Source organism: Aquarana catesbeiana, linkage group LG07 (assembly GCF_042186555.1).
Source record: "Aquarana catesbeiana isolate 2022-GZ linkage group LG07, ASM4218655v1, whole genome shotgun sequence".
In the NCBI taxonomy this organism is placed as follows: domain Eukaryota; kingdom Metazoa; phylum Chordata; class Amphibia; order Anura; family Ranidae; genus Aquarana; species Aquarana catesbeiana.
The window spans coordinates 271,756,144-271,774,611 of record NC_133330.1 but is presented as its reverse complement, the minus strand read 5'-3'; the positions used below and the strand labels follow the sequence as shown (position 1 = coordinate 271,774,611).

At 43.4% G+C, this 18,468-nt stretch overlaps 1 protein-coding gene across 9 annotated transcripts in view; it reads right to left on the bottom strand.

Annotated features, from left to right (window-relative positions):
* Positions 1–18,468, bottom strand: part of CACNA1E (calcium voltage-gated channel subunit alpha1 E) — a 1,300,209-nt gene that overhangs the window by 654,126 nt on the left and 627,615 nt on the right. For 6 of the 9 annotated variants that reach the window (XM_073593343.1, XM_073593351.1, XM_073593342.1 and 3 more), the window contains one exon: positions 817–1,082. In XM_073593343.1, coding sequence (XP_073449444.1) covers positions 817–1,082 — 266 coding nt within the window. Of the gene's footprint in view, positions 1–816; positions 1,083–1,179; positions 1,730–1,903; positions 2,152–18,468 lie in introns of those variants that run through there. The other 3 variants (XM_073593346.1, XM_073593348.1, XM_073593347.1) reach the window with 3 other exon arrangements.

Below are 18,468 nucleotides of genomic sequence, written 5' to 3'. Positions count from 1 at the left end.
GAAAATTGAAAGAATTGATTTTTAAGACTTCAATGGGGTTCACATTAAACTTTGCAAATTGCAAATTTTTGGACATGTTTATTGAACCTGCCCCCAAATTGAACCCTAGCAGATTCGCTCATCTCTGCTGGTAGCTGTCCAAACATTGAATCCCCATAATAGAAACCTTTGCACGCACAGCAAATCTAACTAATGTTTCCTTTTCATTTTACACCTGTTGGCAAGCATGATTTAATCTGAAAAGAGGGCGATTTGTCATTGTTGCTGTAAAGAAATCATGGTGTAGCCAGTTGAGAAGGGGATCTGTCAGCATCAGTCTTTTAATAATTAATCATTGCGATAGGAAGAAGGGGGGCTGGGAAGAGAGTGAGCCCACCGCCTCTCTGCTATAGATATTGTATACAGGCTGAACAGAGCAGGTGAACTTCTACTCCACAGCGCTAACAGAAGGGCAGGGAGGGGGTAGCTGACTTTCTCAATTCATTTTCAGGACAGGGAGTCCTACCAACTCCCAACTGTTCAACATGACAACGTATTCAGCCTTTTCCTCATATACAATAAAATCATCAATAATCCTAGACAAACAGTCATCAAAAGCAAACAGGATCAACACAATTTATGGGGCTTGACCATGTCGTTCCACGGTGTCTGTACACAATTCAATGTTCTTACCTTAGAGTTTCCAGCTGATGACCTAAAGATGCTGCCATTATCTGCAGCAGCATTTTTTTTACCGGGGCATTAACCCCTACCTTTCCAGAATTCCACCATAAACCAGTTTTTTTTTTTCACGTTGCTATTTAAAAAAAGGATATGGCCAGTCGATGAGCTTCTTAGCATATTTCCTGACAATATTGTCTTCTCCAAAGATGAACAGCGACCTGTTCACGGTAAAGCAGTTCTGCCGGACTGGGATGGGATTGTATAAAGCCATGGTCCTCGCTCTTTGGGCTTTAGATTGCTTGAAAGCTGCTTGGGTCCCCACTGGTGCAGCCGGAGACCCTTGCAGAGTCTTACTCCTCTCTGATCCTCCATCCCCGGACCCCAATCTGCCAGCCACCGCCTCTCCAAAACGAGCCATCCTGGAAGTTAAAAGAAAGAAAGGAGATCAGAGGTAATCCAAAAGGTGTGGGGAACAGATGAAGGGTATCAAACAGCTTTTAGTAATAGCATACTCACTCAGTATAGAAGATGAGTGTATATGAATATCCCCCAGCCTTAAAACGTCAATAAATCCAAACAAATCCTATGTGTATTACAGCTACAAGGAGAAATATGGATCAGCTAGTAGTAGCCAAGCCACCTGGTTAATTCATTGGCACTCTGCAGCCCGAATGAACATCACATAGTGGATCAGCACTGCGCACACATGAAGATCTGTTCATGATTATTGAGTTGGGAAGCAACAAGATCCTATTCACATAAAGACATGTCCTAAAGCCCAGGGGGGGCAGGCAACACTGTGAAAACGTCTCACATCGCGTGTAGCTGGCAATCAATAGGGAAAGAAAAAGGGAATACTGTGCCCAGTTCTCTTCTTCTAGCCCCCAATAAAGAAGAAGAAAAAAAAATTAATTAGCATGGCATTCAAAGAAGGAGTGTAGGCAGGTAGCACTGCAGCACAGCGATCTGTTGCCAAGGCTGTGAACTTCCTGATAATAAAGCTTTGTGTTGGTGAGCCACATGCAGGAGTGCAAGGGGATGACTACACACTGAACAGATACAAGCAAAACAAATGATCAAAAGAGAAGGCAAGAGGCTCTACATATCAAGAGACGCCAAATAGCCTTGGCAGCATTGGGCGGGGAAAACAGACATAATTAAATCACTTTCAAATGGGCATTGTAACCAGAGAAGCCATGGAACAAATTGGGATTAAAGGCATAAAACAATCAGCACATACCCTGTAACTCAAGCACTGGGGTACAGCAAGTATAAGAGTGGCACACCAAAATATTCTACATACATGGTGGAGCTGGTGTCTGGTTCCTCCTCCGTATGGATCTGTGTTGCAGCCAGAATTAACATGTAAATGCCCTACTGCCAAAACGCAGCTCTGTTTCACACAGACACACACACTAAATTACTTCTTCCTGGAGACAGCACAGCGCAGCCATACAGCCCCCACCCCCTTCCCTTTCATCCCTTTTAACTGAAGGTGCTTCTTGCAGATTATAATGTTGCCTTGTATTAAACACAGCTACTGGCTTGTCTCTCTTTTATTCTCCTTTTTTAAGTGTTACCTCCTCCAGTGTTTCCTTATGACTTCATCTACCCTACATGAAGCCAGCTTGCAAATCAGTTTGCATTAATAAATGCAAGTCATTAAGAGATAAGACATGTTTTGACACAAAAAGGAAATACATTCCAGAATGGATTGCAAACAAGTTGATGAGAAAGCTTCAGAGGCGTTAAACGCTAAAAAGTTTTTTTTTTTTGTTTATTTAATTTACATTTATTTATTTATTTATTTTTTTGCTTCTAGGCATACAGGTGAGTTTTAACCACTTAAGGACCAGAAGGATTTACCCCCTTCCTGACCAGAGCACGTTTTGCGATTCGGCACTGAGTCGCTTTAACTGACAATTGCGCGCATGCCTGGCACAGACACAACCATTGATATTAACCCCCACAGCACCAGAGGATCACCGCTGGGGGGCTGAGGGTTAAGGATTTCAACTGCAAACAGCAGCCACCAGCACTTATTTGCTAGTAAGTAGTGTTCCTTGTGCTGTTTACATTTTTTTCACTAAACTTCAGCTTTAATCCTTTTGCTGCGTTTTTTTCTACACATTAAATAAATTATTATTTAGGCTAAAGGATTACAGTACATAAACTCCCCAACCATTATATACTGTATTTTCTGAAAACAAACACCCTAGAGAATAAAATATTGGTAATTCCAGTTTATGTCACGCGATATTAGCTCAACAGTTTATGAAATGCAAAATTTCGGTAAAAAATATACTGAATTTAATTTTAAAGGGGTTGTAAAGGTATACATTTTTTCACCTTAATGCATTCTATGCATTAAGGTGAAAAAACTTTTGATAATACCGCCGCCCCCAGCCCCCCCGTTTTACTTACCTGACACCTCAAAAACTCGCCTGCGCGTTCCCGACCTCCATTCAGCCGATCAGCCTGGTCGCTGATTGGCTATAGTGGATGGATTGAAAGCAGCGCAGCCATTGGCTCGCGCTGCTGTCAATCACATCCAATGACGCGGCGCGCCGGGGGGCGGGGCCGAGTGATACAGCGAGCTGCTATAGCCGCCAGCTGTATCACGGGAGCGCGCCCGCAATAACTATCCACCATGCGAGGGAGCTCGCATTAAGGTGGCTAGTTATTGCGGGGAGGAGCCGAGACAGCCGCCGAGGGACCCCAGAAAAGTAGGTTCGGGGCCACTCTGTGCAGAACGAGCTGCACAGTGAAGGTAAGTATAACATGTTTGTTATTTTTAAAGAAAAAAAAAAATACCTTTACAACCCCTTTAAGGCACATAAACACAGTAGTAAAACCTTGGATTGCGAGCATAATTTGTTCCAGAAACATGCTTGTAATCCAAAGCACTTGTATATCAAAGCAAATTTCCCCATAAGAAATAATAGAAACTGAAATGATTTGTTACACAACCATTTAGTTTATAGTCCATATAAAAAGATTATAGCCATGTGATAGGTTGTGTAATCATAAAATGTCCATCCACAAATAGAAGCCTTCACAAGGGGATTAGAAGCAAAATCCATCAGGAGCTACAACAGGGGTGGCCAACCAGTGGCCCAGGGGCCACATGTGGCCTGCGGAGACCTCTGATGTGGCCCGTGACCTCCTGCTCTGGAATGGTGGATTGGCAAGCCCAGATCGCAGGTTGCCGACCCATCATACCACAGCATCAGTTTTGAGAATAAAGCTAGTGGTAGAGGAAGAAAGCGGCTGCGGAGCAGAGCCCCATAAGCCGATGCTTCCTGTACAGCACCGGCTTTTGCCACAGGTGGAGCCTATGGCAAAGTTTAGCTAACCCTCAGAATAGACACAGGTGCACTACGCTGCACCCGCGGTGTGGGTAAATCGCAGCACATCAGAGTGAAAGTAGTCTTAGACCCTTTTCATACGATCGGCCCTACCTAATCAAACCCTCAATTCACCTCTACAGAGCAGTAAATGTAAACAGACTTTAGTCCGTTTATGCCCGCCTACCTCCAATTCGATCCTCTAAAAAAAAAAAAAATAGAAGAGAATTCGTCCCCTTCCATCTGGGCGGATAGGATTGGAGGGCCTATAAAGTAGCTGTGACCTGTCATCCGCCCGCTCCACTCATTGTGGCCCACAACTGGTTACCAAGTTTCTTAAGTAGCCCTCGCTCTTCAAAAGGTTGGGCACCCCTGAGCTACAAAGTATAAAAGAGAAGAGAGGCGCCTCTAAGTGTAGCACAAACATTTAGCAACTCACATGGTTGATGATTAAAAGAGGCACATCTAAGTATATAGGCTCTTGTACCTGGCTCCACGAATCTGACACCCCTTCTCCTTCTTCCCTCTCCCAGGGTGGCCTTCACTGCACTGACTCCCCTAGGCCTAATGGACGCAAGGGAGGTGGAGTGGGATTCCTCTTATCCCCCCAAAGCACCTTCCAGGTTTTTCACTCCCCTCCCTCTCTTTCCATCTCATCATTTGAAGCTCACTGTATATGTCTATTCTCTCCTACTTCCCTAAGCATTCCAGTGATCTACCGGCCCCCGGACCATTATCGACTTTCCTTGATGAGTTCTCTGCCTGGCTACCCTACTTTCTCTCTTCGGAAATTCCCACAATCCTTCTCGGTGATTTCAACATCCCTGCTAATACAAACACTCCTGCTACTTCTAAACTTCTTAGTCTAACCTCTTCATTTGACCTGAAGCAATGGGTACAGGCTTCTACCCACTCTGATGGAAACACCCTTGACCTTGTATTCTCCTACCTTTACATTCCATGCAACTTCTCAAACAAACCTTTTCCTCTTTCTGACCATCACCTTATTCGTTTCCCTCTCTCCCTGTCTTCCACCACCTTTTCCTCCAATCGCCTAACCATCACCCGTAGAAACTTTCGCAGCTTCAATCTCTCTCCTGTCCTGCCCCAACCAAGCCACTTCCATCTACAATAAATCCCTGTCCTCCACCCTGGACAAGCTTGCTCCCCTCACTACACGCAGAATCAGGCCTCCACCCCTACAACCCTGGCAAACAGGTGACACTAAAATTCTCAAAAAATGTAGTCACGCTCTTGAGTGTCTGTGGCACAAGACCAAGTCTCTCAAAGACTTCAACCAATACAAATCTGCCCTCCAAAAATATTCTTTCCTCCACACTGCCAAGCAGACCTATTTTACAACTCTTATTAACACCTTCTCATCGAGTCCCCGTAAACTTTTCTCTACCTTCAACTCTCTACTTCGTCCTCCGCCTCCACCCACTGGCTCACTCACTGCCCAGGAGATTGCTAATCACTTCAAAAACAAGATTGATACAATCCGTGATGAAATCTCCACTCTATAGGCATCTCCCCCAGTTAAGACCCCATATCAACAGGTACAATTGACACTCCCCTTATTCAAATCTGCTACTACAGACGAAGTTGCTAAACTCCTTTCTAACGCCCACCTAACCACCTGCCCCCTGAACCCTATTCCCTCTTAAACACTACGGTCACCCTCTGACTCTATCCTACACTCTCTTACTCACATCTTCAATCTCTCTCTCACCTCTGGCATTTTCCCCAAAGCTCTAAAACATGCACTGACCACCCCCATACTTAAAAAGCCATCCTTGGACCCTACCAATCTTAATACCTACGTCCTATCTCCTTGCTCCCCTTTTCCTCTAAACTCCTTGAACGCCTGGTTTACAACCAACTGAGTGACCACCTCATTAAGAATAACCTTCTTGATCCCCTTCAATCTGGATTTTGCCCTCGACACTGCACAGAAACTGCTCATTTAAAACTCACAAATGACCTACTAACTGCAAAAACCAACGGACACTATTCTGTACTCCTACTTCTGGACCTTTCAGCTGCCTTTGACACGGTTGACCACCCTCTCCACCTCAAAAAACTTTACTCCCTTGGTCTCCATGACTGTGCTCTTCAGTGGCTCTCATCCTGCCTATCCCAACGCACCTTCAGTGTCACTTACAATTCTACTTCCTCCACTCCTCTTCCCTTCTCTGTCGGGGTCCACCAAGGTTCTGTTCATGGACCTCTTTTTTTTTCAATCTACACCTCTTCCCTGGGTCAGCCTCTCACGGCTTTCAATATCATTTCTACGCCGACGACACACAAATCTATCTATTCACCCCTCAACTCACTCCATCAGTCTCCTCATCACTAACTTACTAACAGACATATCTGTATGGATGTCATACCACTTCCTCAAACTCAACTTGTCCAACACTGAACTTATAATATTTCCTCCCCCATGTGTCTCTTCCCCTGACTTATCTGTCAAGAGAAATGGCACAACCATCCACCCATTCCCACATGTCAGCGTGCTAGGTGTTATCCTGGACTTTGAACTTTCCTTTCGGCCCCACATCCAATCACTTTCCAATACTTGCCACCTCAACCCTTGCAACACCTCTAAATTACGTCCCTTTCTAACCAATGAAACCACAAAGCTCCTGATTCACTCCCTGGCTATCTCTCGCCTTGACTACTGCAACTCCCTCCTCATTAGCTTACCTTTAAAAAGACTATCCCCCCTTCAGTCCATCATGAATGCTGCTGCCAGACTCATCCACCTTACTAACCGCACGTGTCTGCTACGCCTCTCTGCCAATCCCTCCATTGGCTGCCACTTGCCCAACAAAATAACTTCAAAATACTAACAATAAGTTACAAAGCCATCCACAACTCTGCCCCAGCTACATCACTAGCCTAGTCTAAAAATACCAACCTAATCACCCTCTTCGTTCCTCCCATCTAGCTCCCTCATCACCTCCTTCCATATCCATATCACCTCCTTCCATATCCGCCTTCAGGACTTCTCCCCGAGCCTCGCCCTTCCTTTGGAATTCGCTAGCCCAATCTGTCAGACTGTCTCCAAATTTATCCACTTTTATGCAATCCCTGAAAACTTTCCTCTTCAGAGAAGCCTATCCTGCTTCCATCTAACAACTGCACTATTTTCTCCATTAGCTCATCCCCCACAGCTATTACCCTTTTGAATAACTCGACCCTCCCTCCTAGATTGTAAGCTCTAACGAGCAGAGCTCTCTGATTCCCCCCTGTATCGAATTGTATTGTAATTGTACTGTCTGCCCTAATGTTGTAAAGCGCTGCATAAACTGTCGGCGCTATATAAATCCGGTATAATAATAATAGGCATCCGGCGTAAAGCTGTCCACATAGAGCGGCTTCTGCACCGCCGGCACTCTCCGCTGTCAGTCTGCAATTGTGACCAGGAAGACTACCCGGCAGTAGAGCGATCTGAAATCGAGACTTGAACCACTTGTGGAGCACAGAGTGGAAAGGATGACGTCGATGGCGGTGTGGAGGACAGTCTATGTGGACAACTTTACCCTGGATGCCTGCATACTTAGATGTGCCTGTTTTAATCATTAACCATGTGAGTTGCTAAATGTTGTACCTTAATTAAATGTAACCATATTGCTACACTTAGTGGCGCCTCTCTTTTCTTTTAAACTAAGTTGTGACATGACGCTACTTGTATATCAAGACATCACTTATATATCAAGTCAAAATGTATTTAAAAATTTTGCTTGTCTTGTAAAACACTCTCACACCAAATTACTCTCGAACCAAGGTTTTACTGTATTTAACTTTTTGGTAAAAATATAATATGAAGTTGTGCCAAGTGAACAGATACAACATGTCATCCCTGCGCTCATGCAAAGATGACAAACTTTAGTACATTATATTTTATATAGGCAGGGCCATCTTTAAGGCAGGGCAAAGGGGGCAGCTGCCCTGGGCCCCATCATTGTTCTGGGGCCCAAAGCAGCTGCCTCATACTTGCCAACTATCCCAGTTTAAATTCCCTTGTCCTTTGAAGTATTAGTCCTGTGCTGAGTCCCGATACCTCAGTGTAAAGTTCTGTTTCTAATGCTGTCCATGCTCTGCCCTATTGTCATGTACAGATGACTCACCTGCAGACCCTGTGTTTATATGTAAATAAACGGCACTGATATGTAAACAGTAGGGGCAGTAAGTAAATTGGAGATGGAACCCTTTTTCAAAATAACATGGTGCCACAGCACTGTGAATTTTGGTGCATGTGAATACACACATCTCAGCAGATGCGTGAGGGTGTCATTAACAATTAATGGCACTGCTGTGTATCTGCTAAAGGGCAGCAGGTTTCTGTGGTGTCAGGAAAGTGATTCTGCATGCGTTCCTGACATAAAGAACGCATGCAAGAACGCAAAATATGTCTTTGTTACATTGGTGGTCGGTGTAAATCTTCTCATTACATTGGGGCTTGGTGTACAATCCTTTAATTTACACTAGTGGCCAGTGTGAAGGTCCCCCTTACATTGGTGGTCAATCTACATTCTTCATTACATTGGTGATCAGTGTACATTTCCCTTTACATTGGTGGTAAGTGCAGAATTGACCCTACACTGGTGGTCAGTGTAAATCCCCCTTTACATTGGCGGTCAGTGTAGAAGTGTCACCTGACATTGGTGGTCAGTACAAATCTCCTTGACAATGGTTGTCAGTGGAAATTACCCCTTACATGGAGGTCATTGTATATCCCCCCTTACACTGGTGGTTGGTGTAAATGCTCCTATGACATTGGTGTTAGTGTAGAAATCCCTCTTTATATTGGTGGGTGGCGTGAAATCCCCCTTTGCATGGTGGTCAGTGCAAATTCCCCCTCACATCGAAGGTCAGTTTAGAATCCCCCACTATATACTTTCCAAAGATTTCCAGCTTTGTTCTACATGATTCAAAATTTGCCACAGTGTACTGCCTCCTAACTAATCCCATCCCCCCACCACTGCCACTGATCCCAACACCTCCCCAGCATTGCCACTGATCACACATCTCCTCCCCCAGTATTGCCACTGATCCCAGGAGCCCTAGGAGTTTTCTGTCAACTGATGCGTCCCCTCACCTCCCCAGTCCATGGTGTGCAGGCAGTGAGGAGATGATGTGCTGTATCCTTTAGCAACCAATCAGTAAGCAGTAATGATGTGCTGTAACCTCTAGCAGCCAGTCAGTGAGCGGTAATAATACAATGTAACCTCTGGTGATCAATCGCAATTGCTGCCTGATGTGATTCAGTGAACTGAGTCTAGCTGCTATTTATTGTATGTCTCAGAGCAGGTGGAGAGCAAAATTACATGGAAGGGGGGCCCAAGAAAATGCTTGCCCAGGGTCCAATAAATATTAAAGACAGCCCTGTATATAGGCAATGTTTTAAAAGCCCCTACAAGTAATTGGTTTAGAGTTATTAATAAATAATGGGCCTAGAATTATTGCTCTCACTCATGGGTGCCCCAACACATCTGTTTAAGTTTGTATGTGCGTAAATGTGGGGGTAGGGGCTATAATCTGTTTGGGGGGGGGGGGGGTTTAAGTGCTTGGGTGTAACTTTTTGTACACTTTTTTATTTATGTATCTATTTTTTTTACTAAAGCTTTTTTTTTTTTTTTTACAGTGACCAAAAGTCCCCTATTTGATGTATTTTTTGGTGACGGGTTCTCTTTAGGAGACATCAGGGGTCTAAAAGACCCCTGATGTCTCTCCTGCTCTCCAGTGAAACTAATGGAGTACAGATCACACAGTATGGTTGGGGACAGTGACAACAAGACCCAGAACTGACATTTTACACATCCCTCCCCTCTACCAAATGGCACCTGCCATGCGGGTCCCAGGTCCATTAATGGGTTCATGCTGGAGCTGCAGAGAATGTGTGAATAAAACCCATCAAAGTCACCACAGTAGTATTTATTGTAGTGCCAGTAAAAGGGTTAAGTAACCTGCCTGGGGTATTCCTTAAATCTGCTTGTAAAGTGGCACTTCTGTAGGATGTATTACAACAAATGTGACATACATAGTCTACAAAAAATATATATAATTTAAATTGTCAGCTGTTAAATTACATTTCCCTGACAATTTTTTTCTATTGTAGACGGAATAGGGAACTCCCCAAATCAAACAAAAGGCATGGGGAGATGGGTGCTGCTCTGTTAAACGTGTACCAAAAAAAATTTAAAATGCTATTTGCCAACAGATGTTCTTTTAATAAGGCTTATGCCCTGTACACACGGTCGGACATTGATCGGACATTCCGACAACAAAATCCATGGATTTTTTTCTGACAGATGTTGGCTCAAACTTGTCTTGCATACACACGGTCACACAAAGTTGTCGGAAAATTTGATCGTTCTAAATGCGGTGACGTAAAGCACGTACGTCGGGACTATAAACGGGGCAGTAGCCAATAGCTTTCGTCTCTTAATGTATTCTGACCATGGGTGGCACTTTGTGTGTCGGATTTGTGTACACACGATCGGAATTTCCGACAACGGATTTTGTTGTCGGAAAATTTTATAGCAAGCTCTCAAACTTTGTGTGTCGGAAATTCCGATGGAAAATGTGTGATGGAGCCCACACACGGTCGGAATTTCCGACAACAAGGTCCTATCACAGATTTTCCGTCGGAAAATCCGACTGTGTGTACAGGGCATTAGAGGGTACAAGCTGTGCAACGTACACAAGCGTGACATTTACAAAGAAAAAAAAATTACATTTACATTTAAATTGCCGTCTGCTAAACGACATTTCCAAGCTGTTTTTTTCTGTTTGTATAGAAAGCAGATGGAGATTCCCTTTATTTTTTACCAGACCCTTGTCATGGATGAGGGTCTACTATGGATTCTAAGGGAGAACCCATGAAAAACAAAACAGTATTCAGTCCCACCCCAACTTTTATACCAGACCCTTCAGGTACTATTGTGCCGTTCACCATTATTCTAGCTCCCTGGTGCCCAACCTGTGGCACTATGTGGTCCTTTAGCAGGTGATGTGCGGCCCTCAGACCACAGTAGTCTGTAGTGCAACAACAAGAAAAAAACAAGAGATATCGGACTGTACAGGCCAGAAAAGAGCATACATAAACTTCAAAAAATATATAAATATTTTATTTGGAATATGACAATGTTTAAAAAGACAAAAAATATGGTGTCTTAGCACTTGACTGTTTTTAAAAAACAATGAATTATTAGACGAGAATACATTGCATGGAGTTACATTACAAGAAAAGACAAGAGTACTATTGTAATCAATCCTCATGTTCCAACGTGTTTCACCAACTAGTGCTTCATCAGGGCCTAAGAGGACCATATAGTACTCATCTCAATGCAATATCATCCACACGCCTCTGTGTGTGCCTCTATGCAATGAATGCTACATAATAGTGGATGTTCCCACCCATGTTTTGATGCTGTTGTTCCCTGGGGGATACCTGTTAGACATGTGCAGTTCATTTTGTTCCAAGTTGAAATTCAGACAAATTTTCATTTTTATTGTAATTTTGTGGCCTGTACAGTCCGATATCCCTTGTTTTTTTTCTTGTTGTGTATACAGTTACGGATGTTTGCCTTGAGTGTCACATGACCTCTCTCTATATATATAGTAGTCTGTAGTGGGAATACTGGTTAAGGTAATAGCATGGATCTCTACTATCCCCATGTAACATGTTCCCAGTTTCATATTCTCTTCTGAATCATATCCCCAGCCAACAATGTAGCATGTCCACACTCTCTGATCCTCATTTCCTCTATTAGGTGTGCAGTTTCGTAGAGTCCTCTCAGGCATTACATACTGTATATTGAACATTATGTGCGGCCCCTTGGTGATGTCAGGGGCCCCATTTGAGGCCCCCTTTAGCTCATAAGTTGACAACCACTGTTCTAGCTGGAGACTCTGACAGAAGCAAAAACCCTGCCTCTATCGAGAGGGGTGTGTGAAGTGCAGAACAAGGCATGATACATCAATTATGGAGAAAAGATCAGCTGTAGCAAGACCATGAGCAAAACTGGTAACTAGTCCTTTGTCAAGTGCCTGCCTTATTTGGTTTCACACTCCTTTAAATTACATGTAAACTCTAACTGAATGACAGCATGTTTCCAAAATCATTGTGTACAATAAACAGAAACAATTTTTAAATAAAATATTTTTTAACCTTTATTTTATCTGTTGTTGCATGTGCATGGCTGCTGATCTCATGCAGTGTGTTGGCAACCATTTCCTGAATGAATAAATGTACTCCAGTGATGACTGCATTGACTTGAAAGATTACTTGATATTTTAAAAGAGAACAATGTCCAAAGCTCATTTGCCCATACTTCTCTTGTGGGTCACAGGAATGAACTTACTTTTGATATGATCGAATCCCTGGGGATCAGTATGGATGTACTTCACAGAAAAGTGTTGCCAAACTGACATCAGTCCTTAGTAAGCTCTCATGTGGAAATACGTCTCCTTTCCATATCACAGGCCACAGCCACCATGATCGAATCCCCAGGGATCTATACCATTTTTTCAGCAACTAAGGATCCACTGGTATTGGATAAACCGACAGGCCTATCTTGGAGTCACTATATCCTCCTCTGTGGTTTCACCAAATATCTCTCTTAAAAATACCCTCCTGCCATGTGAGCCGCTTTTCTGATTTTATAAGATATTCATTGTTATTTAGTGATTACACATGCAGTACCTGTCAAAACTCTCCTGAAGAAGCCATCTTTGGCGAAACAAGTAGAGCTGGAGTTACTGCATTTTTCCTAATTGCATGGATATTGTATGATGATATTATGTTGATTTTAACTATGTTTAAATAACATTTTTATCTTTTTTATACATTCATGTTGTGTTTTTGGCACCTTAAAAATCCCATCTCTCTCCTCTACCAATTCTTTGCCAATTAAGGGATGTGGTGCTGATGGCTTTCTGACATCCAGCAACTTGATGATTTAGTAAACTCTCGTGGCTTTTCACCATGGAAGCTCATTATTGTTGTTTCTCAGTAAGTTTGTATACTTCTTGGTCAAAAAAAGGGCATTAACATGAATTAAAATATACAAGAACACACATTTAAATGAAATTTTACTACACCTCAGCACACATGAAACTGTAAAATAATACAGCATATGTGTGAAAGAAGTCTAAATGGTAATGATACACAATGGTAATTTACAAGAGCACAGACAGAATGGCAGGGAACCTTGAAAATTTCAACGTTGGTCATTGCATAGGGCAGGGAGCAGTGATGTATAACTGCCTGAAATAAAACAGAAACCACTTTTTAAACTCATGCTGCAAATGGTGTATGATACTACACTGATGTGATTTATTAGAACCAGCAAGGCGTCCAGAACTGGGCAATAGCAGCTTCTAGAATTGGATGGCAGTCTTTGCTGTGACAGGTAACAGCTGCAACCAATCCCTTTGATTTGGACACTGACACCGAGTTGGTATAAGCATGGTGCTTTGATATAATTAGTGAACTCCTGCTGGTTCAAGTATTTGATGGCAGCCTGTCAAACTCTAGGAGAGGCTGACAACTGCTGTGGCTGGATGGGGTTGGGCGGTGCACTCAATGGTACAAAGTTTTAGGGCAGTATGCACCCAATGACAAATGCCTAGAATGCAGACTATTTACGTTCAGGACATCCATCCCTGGGCACTGTCCTAAAGATGCATACTCCTAGGTGCACCGACCAACCTTTTTCCAGTTGCAGCAGCTGTCAGTCTCACATAGGGTTTGACAGTGCACCTGTGCATCGAAACACCAGAGTCCCATGCACCAGGCTAACAGAGTCCTAGATAGCATGATGGAGGAGGGGTTCTAATTCTTCCCCACTTTATCATAAAACTAAAAACAAAATTTTGGCTTGTAGACATGTGGTAGCCTGCTAGCAGGGGAGTGTTGGTGCCACTCTGTCAGGCTAGCAGAGCAGGGAGCGATACCTTGATCCAAGATTGCTCAGCTACTTCCTGGTTGTTGCATGGTGGTAAACAAGCAGTCATTGGTGCGCTGCTTACTAATGGAGCTAGGGGAGCTAGTATATCCTTTACCATGGGCTTCAGGCACCATCTTGGAAAGCCTGTGTTTACTTGGGCACAGAGATCTCTCAAGATTTCTGCACCCTTCTTAGATGCAGGAAGGTTATATATAGTCCCACTTGTGACATTAGGTGGGCCCGCAGTGCAGGAAACAGAGGTAGGGACAGGAACCCACTTATTTGGGAGATGCTATGCCCAAAGTTAGGGGCAGGTTCCTATTGAGGAGAGATAGCTCAGGCTTCAGACAGGTAATCCCTAAGAGGACAGCGGTTAGAAGAACAAGGTTTAAGATTTCATAGCCAGTGTGTAGGCATTTGCAGTTTATCCTCCATCCAGTAGGTGGTGCTGGGCCACTCTACAGCTGAAGTAGAGGCTCAGAGTAAAATTGTGTCTTTATAGAATCTATAGGTGTATCAGAGGAAGCAGCTGTCTAATTGGACGCTGAAACCTTTGGTGACCATTGTTGGGTGAGGTACAGGTGAGGGACAGAGAACCCACTTGTTTCAGAAAGTAATAGGGAGGGAGGGAGAGGTTTTTATATGAGGTGGGATAGTGCAGGAACATTGCTGCTGCTCGGTTAACATTCCAGTTTCCGGTACAACCTCTGGGAGACCCCCTTAAGAGGACAGAGGTACCGCTATTTTATCATACAGTCTACCACCCCTCGAGCAGAAGCCGTCCTTGGATAAAATGGGCCTCACCTGGGCCAGTGTCTTACTGCCATAATGAGTCAAATGCTGATACCATACTGTGTTGTTGCCAAGTAAGCTGCTGCTGAACCACTTATTGACTGTTATATTGCACTGCCTTAAAAGAGAATTTTGAGAATATTAAAAACAAAAAAGTCATACTCACCTAGATGGCTGCAGCACCAATCCCAACTGCAGCTGTCCCCCGTCACCTCTAAGACTTGGAACTGAGTGAATAAACACCACTGATCACTCAGCTCTTGGTCCTCAGAGTGCAGAGAGCTGGTGACTGTCAGTCACCGGCTCTCTGCTCTGCCCCTCCTGGCTGTGAAGGGGGCAAGAGTGACTGGTTCAGGCTCTCAGCAACTTGCTGAGAGGCTGAGCCAGCTGTCAGTCCAGTCTTCTGGTTAGATCCTGATCATATGGTCAAGATTGTTTCGGAGCCTGGACCAACTCTGTGATCTCAGCCGACAGCTGATTTAAAATTTGGCCATACTTCTCCTTCAATATCTGCCGTGTGTCAAGGGAATTCTAGTGCCTGAAATTGCTAACCCCAACTAACCTTGTTAATAATGTAGCACTGGTAGATTTGCGATCTACCAGTATCACCAGTACCAGTCTACATAGGTTAAGTTTGCCTCTGTTCCAGCTTGGCTGACGTGGTGTGTGTTTCCAGACTGACCGGAGGGTGTCGCTGTTATCACTGGTCAGTGTTGGAAGGGCAACGTGCCGAAGTGTATAGATGCTCTTCCGTCCCGGGGACAACTCGGTGGAGGTGGTCCTCCGAGTTGCATTCTGGGCGAGGGTATTTATGGGTCAGACGCCATATTGAGGGGTTCGTTTTACAGCCACCTGCTGGCCCTCCTGGCCTACAGGTATGCGTTAGAGAGCAATCTCGTGGTCCTCCGTTCCGGAGGCCCATGCCACTGCGGCACAGGGGTGAGCCCAGAAGCTTGTCTGGGGCCTACCACAGCAGCCAAGGAATGGTCCTGAGCTGTCTATCCAGAAGGGAAGAAGCTGGACAACCGTGGAGATCCCAGGGGAGGACCCGTCATGGAAGGATCACGCAGCGTACTGGTCTGGAGAGGGGCCTGGTAACTCGGTTGGAGGACGTATCCTAAAAAATAACTATACAGCATAGTGTTGCCGGGTTGGCTTAAAGGTTCAAGCACTGTGACTGACGTTCATTACAGAAAACCGATACATCCTATGGCAGAGGATCGTACAGGTTTGCCCCAAACAAGTCTGTGGCAGAGACTTTTGTTCGTGCTACGTACTGGCTGCTAGGCAAGTGAGAGAGGCCTATCCAGGCGTGCAAAGAGTGTGTCCCACGAGGGGAGCGCATTCTATTGTAATATCTAAATCCCACCAGGACATTTTTCAAGAACCTTACAAGAAGATATTTGAGTTTCTTCTGCAGTTTCCCTTCTGCCTCTTTCCTGCTACTTCCTTAGTAAATTGTTTAATAAAGCATTGAAAACGTATTCAAGTGTTGGTGCGTGTCGTCCAGAGGTAAACTCAACGGAACCCTAGACCCGGTGATGGTAAAACAGAGGGAAGGAGAGTGAAGGTAACAAGCCCACTTAAACCAGCAGCTCCACCGAGAGTTAGTGCTACAATAACATTACCCAATACAAGTTTTCATATCATAACTCGGTCTATGTGTGTGTGCTCTCATACAACTGGATACCCAGCCCCTGGCCTCACCTATAAGAGTGCAAACAAAGCAGGACTTGAGGATTGCTAACTGGGAGTTTTTCAATAAGACTTCCATAGCTGTACAAATAGCCTACAGGTATGACAATACAATTACTGAACATTTTACACTGCTGCGCAGTTTTGTTTTGTTTTTTATACCTACCTACCTATTATTTGAAACTACTGATTACCCCTATATAAAAAAAAATACTTAAAGCAGGAAGTTGTGTTGCATGTTCCCTTTTAGCCACGTCCACACTATAAGTGCTACACTACAGGCTTCCCTTTTACTTTGTACTAAAGAGATACCACTGCCTGAAAAATCATTAGAATCCAACACTTCTGAGGGTGCCCCTGCAGGACATAATATTAAAGTAAAGGACATCATACCACTGAAAATGGTACAATAAGCAATTTAAAAAAGGGTGTCAGGAGGCAGCATTTGCACCTCCTGAATGCATGTAGGCTGCTGCTATACCACCCTCTGAGAATTTCAGGCAAAACTCCAGTCAAACAGCTAAAAACCTCGACCCGATATACATTTATATTTACTGTATTACCATCCAGATTTGTAATTATTTATAGTCTATCTTGTTATTTACGCCCATTTTCCACACTGCACAGACATATACTATTCCCATTAAAGGTACATTGCAAGCAAAATGAACAGAGTGCATTTAAATTCACTCAGGGGACATTGCCTTCCTGCTAAGTGGCTCTGCGTCTCTTCCTGGCATTCATCTCCTGCATCTGGCGTCCCCTCTAGCTAATTAATAATTTCCAGGATCCTCATCTTTTGAATGGTCCTAAATCTAAGCCTATAAAAATGCATGCCAATGTCTTCCCTGGTTCCGTTCAATGATCGCACTCTGAGTCTAGGGCATCCTTGTCCATATTAACTGAGCAGGAGAAAAAGGTTGCATGGCTCAGAATCACGTGGCAAAAACCTGTAGTTTTAGCCAAAATTCCTGTGAGAAATCTAAATCATAACTTTATAGTAAAAAAAAAAAAAATCATATGTATTTATCTACTATTTTTTATCCTGCTGCAGATTGGTCATGTGATCTCCTGTGTCAGCTAGCCGCTGCAGGGGAGAAAAGAACACTAAAAAATGGCTGGGAATTCAGACACCCATAAGCTCCTATGTCCCAGCCATTATTGAGTGCTCCCTCCTCTCCCCTACAGCTGCCGCTGGCTGACACAGGGAAACCAGATCATGTGACCAGACCAGAGCGGGCTGGGAATAAGTAAGTATATTCTTCTTTTTTTTTTTACACAGGTTAGTCAGTATAGTAGGATGGGGGAATGGACATTTTTAAGACTAATTAGGTTTAGACTGGAATTCTACTTAATGTTAAAACACTATGAGGATTTCTGAACTTCGGTCAGCTTGCTTAGAATGGCAAATAATGGAAATATTAGGGTCTTTGTTATGTGCCAGCCCTATCTTTATAAAAGTGGTGACACAGACCAGCCATACTCTCAGAATACTGGAAGCTGTTACAGGGAAAGGATGGGGGAAGCTGTCAGACTGCATAGGGAAAGATTCAGGGTCACTTCAAAAACATTTTAATTTATTTTAAGATGCTAGCCTTTTGGGCAATCTTCACCTTTTCAGTATTTTTGTTTGTTATTATTATTTTACTTTTATCAATTTTATTTATTTTTTTTTTTTTTGCTTGATTTGGGGTCAGCGGTCCCTTTTAGCATGCTTTTACATTCAAAGCAATTTGTTTTTGTTGTTTTTTTTTTTCTGCAAGGCTTTCTCAAAAAAAGAGTGAGGCTTTTGTTTCAGAGATTCAATATTTTGGGGTATTTATTAATTTTGGGGGTATATACAGTATATATATATATATATATATATATATATATTTTTTTTTTTTGTCAAAGCCTTTATTTTAAGATAAACTTTTTTTTTTTCATGTTTATTTCAAGGATGTATACAGGAAAGCCCCTTGGCTACCTACAGCTATAAAAAAAAAATAGATATACATACTGTATATTTT